The 8,234-nt window shown below is 54.6% G+C and overlaps 1 protein-coding gene across 1 annotated transcript in view; it reads left to right on the top strand.

Annotated features, from left to right (window-relative positions):
* The window catches only part of LOC133114400 (histone deacetylase 5-like), a 58,604-nt gene that overhangs the window by 25,675 nt on the left and 24,695 nt on the right, over positions 1–8,234 (top strand). The window contains exons 6-9 of the mRNA XM_061223738.1: positions 1,542–1,673; positions 4,010–4,122; positions 6,392–6,511; positions 7,512–7,749. Coding sequence (XP_061079722.1) covers positions 1,542–1,673; positions 4,010–4,122; positions 6,392–6,511; positions 7,512–7,749 — 603 coding nt within the window. The remainder of the gene's footprint in view (positions 1–1,541; positions 1,674–4,009; positions 4,123–6,391; positions 6,512–7,511; positions 7,750–8,234) is intronic.

Below are 8,234 nucleotides of genomic sequence, written 5' to 3'. Positions count from 1 at the left end.
AATTTTACAGAGACATTTGTGTATTTAATTTTAAAAAGTAACATTACTGTAAGCAATTGACTACTTTTTACATGAATGATCAAGGCTGTCTGAGATCAGAAGCAAGGAGCCAACCAAAGTCTGCAGAAGAACTGTGGCAAGTTCCCCAACGTGCTTGGAACAACCTCCCTGCTGATTGTCTTATAGAACTGCAGGACAGCGTTGGCCACCTCAGAGATGTGATGCAGTTTTAATGCCGAAGGGTGGTCACAAAAAATATTGATTTGATTCAGTTTTTAACTATTCTGCCGAATTACTCAAATGTAGTGTAACATGTATAGTACATTTATTTAGGACCTTTCATTGAATTATTTTTGAAAGAATCTTTTCTGTACAGAATGTTATACAGGTGCCTAAGACTTGCACAGTGTACAGTGCTGTAGATGGAGAGAGAGGTGGAGAGTGCAGGGAGCTGGGTTGAGTCAGCATGAGTCACCACACCCGCTACTGTGTAAGAGCAGTATAAGGCTCACCCCCCTCTGTTCCCCACTCTCTCTTTCCTTTTCTCTCTCTCTCTCTCTCTCTCTCTCTCTCTCTCATTATCCCTTTGTGTTCCTCTCTTCTGTTCCCTTTATGTTTCTTCTGGCAAACAACTCCACACACGCTACTCCACACACGCACACGCACACACACACGCACCCTCCACACACGCTACTCCACACATCTCCACACACACACACACACGCACACGCACACACACACGCACCCTCCACACACGCTACTCCACACATCTCCACACACACACACACACACATGCACTCACACCCACCCACACACACTTACGTTCCCACACCCCCGCACACACACACACACACACACACACACACATTCACCCGTGCACACGCCTGTCTCAGGAGAGTTTATGAATGAGCGGCCGGCTGCCTGCTAAAACCAGGTGACGTCACACCAGCATGTAGGAGCAGCATAGTCTCCCCTTTCTAGAACCTTCTCCCCACCTACAGCGATAGGTCTGTGGTTAATCCTTACTGTCACTCTCTGACCTCTGACCTCTGACTCTCTCTGTTACTCCACCTATGTAGCTTTAGGTCTGTAATATAGGGGCCAGGTGATGCTGTCCATGGTGCTGATGTTGTTGTTATGTTGCCCCCATGACTACAGTAGTCACGGAGTCAGGCCCACACATGTTGTCCATTGCTACTCTGCTGAATTAATGCAGAGCTGGCTTGGTTTTATTTTGTTGCTATAAGCTGAACCAGTGGTTCTCAAACCCGGTCCTGGGGACCCCTGTGTATGCTGCTTTCGGTTTCAACCATCAATCTGTTGCTCGGTTAAGGTTGTTGATCACATGCGTTTAAGTTCTCTCGTAATGCTTCTTCCCTTAAACATGTGAACACAATGCAGATTTTTACTTCTTTTCTTGGTCTGTGAATTCCTCAATATCTGACAAACTATCTAATTGCCATCTGTCGCCAGTTAGGGGCCAGTTGATTCAGTAGAAGGTGGTGCCTGACCCCCCCTCTCCCCCCCCCCCCCCCCCCCAGCCTCGGAGCCCAACCTGAAGGTGCGCTCGCGGTTAAAGCAGAAGGTGGCGGAGAGGCGGAGCAGCCCACTGCTCCGGCGGAAGGACGGCACGGTCATCAGCACCTTCAAGAAGAGAGCCATCGAGATCTCAGGTGAGCCATCGAGATCTCAGGTAGAGCCATGGAGATCTCAGGTAAAGCCATGGAGATCTCAGGTAGAGCCATGGAGATCTCAGGTAAAGCCATGGAGATCTCAGGTAAAGCCATGGAGATCTCAGGTGAGCCATCGAGATCTCAGGTAGAGCCATGGAGATCTCAGGTAAAGCCATGGAGATCTCAGGTAAAGCCATGGAGATCTCAGGTAGAGCCATCGAGATCTCAGGTAAAGCCATCGAGATCTCAGGTGAGCCATCGAGATCTCAGGTAGAGCCATGGAGATCTCAGGTAGAGCCATGGAGATCTCAGGTAGAGCCATCGAGATCTCAGGTAAAGCCATGGAGATCTCAGGTAAAGCCATGGAGATCTCAGGTAGAGCCATGGAGATCTCAGGTAAAGCCATGGAGATCTCAGGTAGAGCCATGGAGATCTCAGGTAAAGCCATGGAGGTCTCAGGTAGAGCCATGGAGATCTCAGGTAAAGCCATGGAGATCTCAGGTAAAGCCATGGAGATCTCAGGTAAAGCCATGGAGATCTCAGGTAGAGCCATGGAGATCTCAGGTAAAGCCTTGGAGATCTCAGGTTGAGTCATGGAGTGCTCCCCTCATCAGTGGCCAGTTTGCATTTAACTAGGTCGCTCAGGGCAAACGCCTGGAACAGTGTCTTTAGCCCGCCTGCCTGCAGCTGGTGTCCCTGAGAGTGCCAACACACCGGCACGTTTTCACAAATTTGCTCACTCGGCTTATGACCAGAGCACGTCTGTCGCCCCAACGATGCCCCGACACGCACCTTCAAACCAGCTCGCCAGTTGCATGTTCTGCGCTTCCGATATAATGCAGTGTGACATTTTTAATATACATACGACGTTTCAGATGCATGTAATCTGTCACGTAGCGGTCATTGACATGTCAGTAGCTGAAAGGATTGGCGTGTTAGCGTGTGCTGGGTCAGGTCGACAGCACGGCTTTGGCGTGCCGTGATGTCATTGTTTCTCCCTTTCATTTCCTAATGAGACCGAGAGAGGGGTTTTTTTCTTCTTTTTTTTTCTGTGCTAAGAATAGACATCCCACAATCCTCTGGGAACAGCAGGCTTTCATGGCGGCCTTTGTTCAGGGCCGCTGTGAATAAGCAGATGGTTTACGCTTAGCGTCTGTACAGGAGGGCTGCGCGGGATTAAACCACTGAGCCCTGCAGGCCGGGGGGCGGGGGGGGATGGGGTTCTGGGATGGGGGAGGTACGTCATCGTTGTCCTTTCCTAAAGGGTGCTGCAGAAATCTGCACACCTCCACCCCCATGCTGCTTCTGCCTTCTCAATACACACCTCCACCCTCCCACCCCAGGCTCTGGGTCGTCTGTGCAAATGCACGACAGGTAGAATGTTCCGGCAGGTTAAGCCGGTTGGCAGTTGATTTTGGGGGCGGGGATCTCAGGGTAGACCATGCCGTGTGGCACAGTGGTTATGAGGGGGTCTCGGGGTAAGTGGGTTGTTGGTTGGGTATGAGGGGGGTCTCGGGGTAAGTGGGGTGTTGGTTGGGTATGGGGGGTCTTGGGGTAAGTGGGTTGTTGGTTGGGTATGAGGGGGGTCTCGGGGTAAGTGGGGTGTTGGTTGGGTATGGGGGGGTCTCGGGGTAAGTGGGGTGTTGGTTGGGTATGAGGGGGTCTCGGGGTAAGTGGGTTGTTGGTTGGGTATGGGGGGTCTCGGGGTAAGTGGGTTGTTGGTTGGGTATGAGGGGGGTCTCGGGGTAAGTGGGTTGTTGGTTGGGTATGGGGGGGGTCTCGGGGTAAGTGGGTTGTTGGTTGGGTATGGGGGGGTCTCGGGGTAAGTGGGTTGTTGGTTGGGTATGAGGGGGTCTCGGGGTAAGTGGGTTGTTGGTTGGGTATGGAGGGGTCTCAGGGTAAGTGGGTTGTTGGTTGGGTATGGAGGGGTCTCAGGGTAAGTGGGTTGTTGGTTGGGTATGAGGGGGTCTCAGGGTAAGTGGGGTGTTGGTTGGGTATGAGGGGGTCTCAGGGTAAGTGGGTTGTTGGTTGGGTATGAGGGGGTCTCAGGGTAAGTGGGTTGTTGGTTGGGTATGAGGGGGTCTCAGGGTAAGTGGGGTGTTGGTTGGGTATGGGGGAGTCTCAGGGTAAGTGGGGTGTTGGTTGGGTATGGGGGGGTCTCAGGGTAAGTGGGTTGTTGGTTGGGTATGGGGGAGTCTCAGGGTAAGTGGGGTGTTGGTTGGGTATGGGGGAGTCTCAGGGTAAGTGGGGTGTTGGTTGGGTATGGGGGAGTCTCAGGGTAAGTGGGGTGTTGGTTGGGTATGAGGGGGTCTCAGGGTCTCTGTTCTTCTCCACAGTCTCCTCCATGTGCAGCAGTGCCCCCGGCTCTGGACCCAGCTCCCCAAACAGCTCCAGCACCGCCATCGCCGAGAACGGATCCAGCGGCTCGGTCCCCAACATCCCCGCGGAGGTGAGCCCCGACCTCAATACACCCCAAAACACCCCCTCCTCCCCAAAACACCCCCAAAACACCCCCTCCTCCCCAAAACACCCCCCTCCTCCCCAAAACACCCCCATCAGTCAACTGCCTATGCTTCTGAGAAACAACCTAACCTTGAGAGAGAGAGGGGTAGGGAGAGAGAGAGAGAGAGAGAGAGGGAGAGGGATAGAGGGAGAGAGGGAGAGGGATAGAGAGGGAGAGGGATAGAGGGAGGGAGGGAGAGGGATAGAGGGAGGGAGAATTAGAGAGAGGGAGAGAGAAAGAGGGGAGAGGGAGGGAGGGAGAGAGAGAGGGAGAGGGAAAGGGAGAGAGGGAGGGAGAGAGAAGGAGGGAGAGGGAGAGAGAGAGAGAGAGAGAGAGGGCAGTGGAGAAGGTCTTGCGCATTCTGATTGGCTTCCTGCCGTGACCAGCATTAAAAAAAAGAAGTGTGCTGACTCACCCACAGCCCCCGCCCCCCACTTCCTCTCCAGGCTGTCCTCCTTCCTTTTATTTCTCACCTTCCTCCTTTCCCAGTCCTCTCCCCCCTGTCACTCTCTCTCCCTCCTTCATCATGTCTTCCCCCTCTTCCTTTGCCACATTCCTTCTCTTGCAATGCAAATGTGCAACATGGGCCCTTTAATGGCGCGAAACAAAACCCGCTCTCTGATTGGCCGACTGGCTCGCTGAATTAATCATTGGCTGACTCACTGACCCACTGACCTAATGACGACACAAACAGCCCCAGAAATATACATCAATTCACCGTTCTCGGTCACTGCCCTGGAACAGTTCCTGTTTTTCATCATTCTCTCTTTGTGTTACATTTTACACAGCTCTCTCTCTCTCTCTCTCTCTCTCTCTCTCGCAGTGTACCAGATGAGTAATTCCGTCCCTTTTTTTTAGGTTTTTATTTTGCATTTGGACGGGCGTGACTGTTTCCTGCCGATCACCTCATTCACTCCCGATTAATAACCAAAGGGCTTACCAGGCTGGCCTTTCCGTGGCGGTGTTTATGCCTGACCCCCCCTGCCGCTTAAACACAGTCACTGTTTCTGGAAGAACAGAACGGTCGAGCCGTAATGGCTCCGCCGGCTCACGGCCCATTAAGGAGCTGCGTGTCGCCGTCAGAAATAGCCCGGCGATTGTTGCCTGCTGTTGCATTCTGGGAGGCGGGCGCTGCCGTCAGTGGGCTGTAATTGCTGGGGGGGGGGTTGAGGGTGGTGGAGTGACATCACCGCGGTGGCGAGGCACGACAAGTTGTCGGTTTCAACGAGTGTGGGCTTGTTTTTTTTCACGGCGCGGCGGTCCGGCTAATTATCGGCGCTCTTGCGATTCCGAGTCTGTGTTTAGTGAAAAGGTGGGAGAGAACGGAACGCAGTGAGCTGAGGAGAAGGGGAACTGCGGCGTCGGACGCTGCCGAACTCGAGCGGGGGAGAGTGCCGGCTCGTTCAGGGAGCTGCTAATTCGGGGAGCTGCTAATTCAGGGAGCTGCTCGTTCAGAGAGCTGCTCGTTCAGGGAGCTGCTCGTTCAGAGAGCTGCTCATTCAAAAACATGCTCTTTCAAAAACCTGCTCGTTTGACAACCTGCTCGTTCAGAGAGCTGCTAATTCAGGGAGCTGCTCGTTCAGGGAGCTGCTCGCTCAAAAAGCTGCTCATTCAGAGAGCTGCTCGTTCAATAACCTGCTCGTTCAGAACCACCGCTTCCTCCTCACCACTCCAGCCGTTACACTGCAGGACGAACACAGTGTGTATAACTGGACTCTCACGATCTGTACACCACCGCCCAAAGTGTCGGCATTACACGGTGAGCAAAGCTTCACTTCAACATTGATTTGGGCTCGTAGACACTTATGAACCATCGTATGAATGAGGGAAATAATTTATATACTGTAGCGCCTTTTGTGTCATCTGCGCACAAGGATGCACGCATCAGCAGAAGTGGGCGGGTGGTTTATTTGGCCGGCCAATCCTGGGGTCGAGTGTGGGGCCAGGTTGAGAGAGCCGATTTTAACGTGTTCCCTCTGCTTGATATCCGCCATCCGCCGTTCTGGCTTTCGCGGCCAGTCAGTCAGGACCCCGGTTTAATGTTACCGCCCCTCCTCCTGCACAGTGCCCCTGTTCTGAGGTGGAGAGTTTTGTGGAGTTTTGTGGAGTTTTGTGGAGTTTTGTGGAGTTTTGTGTTTTGTGTAAACGCGGCGTTGCTCTGCGGGAGGGGGCGGAGCTTGTGAATCTCATGCCCCGCCTCCTCTGTTTCCGGCAGCAACTGCGCTTGCACCACCAGGCGATGACCGCGGACGGGACGGCCAATCAGATGAGCCTCTACACCTCCCCCTCGCTCCCCAACATCAGCCTGGGCCTGCCCGCCAACGCACACGTCTCTGTGAGTCCCGCACCGCGTCATACACACACACACACACACCGCATCATACTCACACACACCGCGTCATGCACACACACACCGCGTCATACACACACACACCGCGTCATACACACACACACCGCGTCATACACACACACACCGCATCATACACACACACACACCGCGTCATACACACACACACCGCGTCATACACACACACACCGCCTCATACACCTGTCACACACAGCTGTAACACACACACACACCGCCTCACACACCTGTAACACACACACACACCTGTCCCATACACACACACCGCCTCACAGACCGCCTCACACACCGCTTCACACACCTGTCACACACACACACACCGCCTCACACACCTGTCACACACAGCTCTAACACACACACACCGCCTCACACACACACACACCGCCTCAAACACCGGTCACACACCGCTTCACACACCTGTCACACCTGTAACACACACACACACCGCCTCACACACCTGTAACACACACACACCACCTCACACACCTGTAACACCTGTAACACACACACACCGCCTCACACAAACACACCTGTCCCATACACACCACACACACACACAGCTGTAACACACACACACCGCCTCACACACACACACACACAGACACACAGCTGTAACACACACACACCGCGTCATACACCTGTCACACTCAACTGTAACACACACACATTCCTGCCCCACACACACTCCTGTCCCACACACCTGCAACACACACACCCTGCCTCACACACCTGTAACACACACACTCCTGTCTCACACACACGCTTCTGTCCCACACACCTGTAACACACACATCTGTCCCACACACCTGTGACAAACACACACACATCGTTGTGTATCTGTGTGTGTGTGCGTGTTTGTGCACATATCCATGTGTGCGCATATTATATCTAACCCAGCATGAGTGCTGTGTAGACGCACCCCTGATAGTGTCCCCGTTGGTGCCCCCCCTCGCCCCCCCCGCCCCCCCAGGCTCCTCAGAAGCTGTCTGCGCAGCAGGAGGCGGAGCTCCAGGCCATCCAGACGATGCGGCAGGGCGGGGCCCTGACGGGGAAGTTCGTGAGCACCTCCTCCCTGCCCGCCTGCCTCCCCCCGGGCCTGGGCCTGGACGCCGAGGCCCCGCCCACCGCCAACAGCCACAGCCCCTCCTCCCTGCTGCAGCACGTCCTGCTCCTGGAGCAGGCCCGGCAACAGAGCGCGCTGCTCGCAGGTACCCAAAACCTCACACCGCCCGCACCCCAACACCTAACGCCCAACACCCCCAACACACCCCAACACCTAACGCCCGGCAACAGAGCGCGCTGCTCGCAGGTACCCAACACCCCCAACACCCCAACACCCCCAACACACCAACACACCCCAACACCTAACGCCCGGCAACATAGCGCGCTGCTCGCAGGTACCCAACACCCCCAACACCCCAACACCTAACGCCCAACACACCCCAACACCTAACTCCCGGCAACAGAGCCCGCTGCTCGCAGGTACCCAACACCCCCAACACCTAACACCCAACACCCCAACACTTAACGCCCGGCAACAGAGCGCGCTGCTCGCAGGTACCCAACACCCCCAACACCTAACGCCCAACACCCCCCAACACCTAACGCCCAACACCCCCCAACACCTAACGCCCAACACCCCCAACACCTAACGCCCAACACCCCCAACACCTAACACCCAACACACCCCAAC

This window comes from Conger conger, chromosome 16, assembly GCF_963514075.1.
Source record: "Conger conger chromosome 16, fConCon1.1, whole genome shotgun sequence".
NCBI lineage: Eukaryota > Metazoa > Chordata > Actinopteri > Anguilliformes > Congridae > Conger > Conger conger.
Note: the sequence above shows the minus strand (reverse complement) of the source record. Positions and strands in the feature narration are given on the sequence as shown.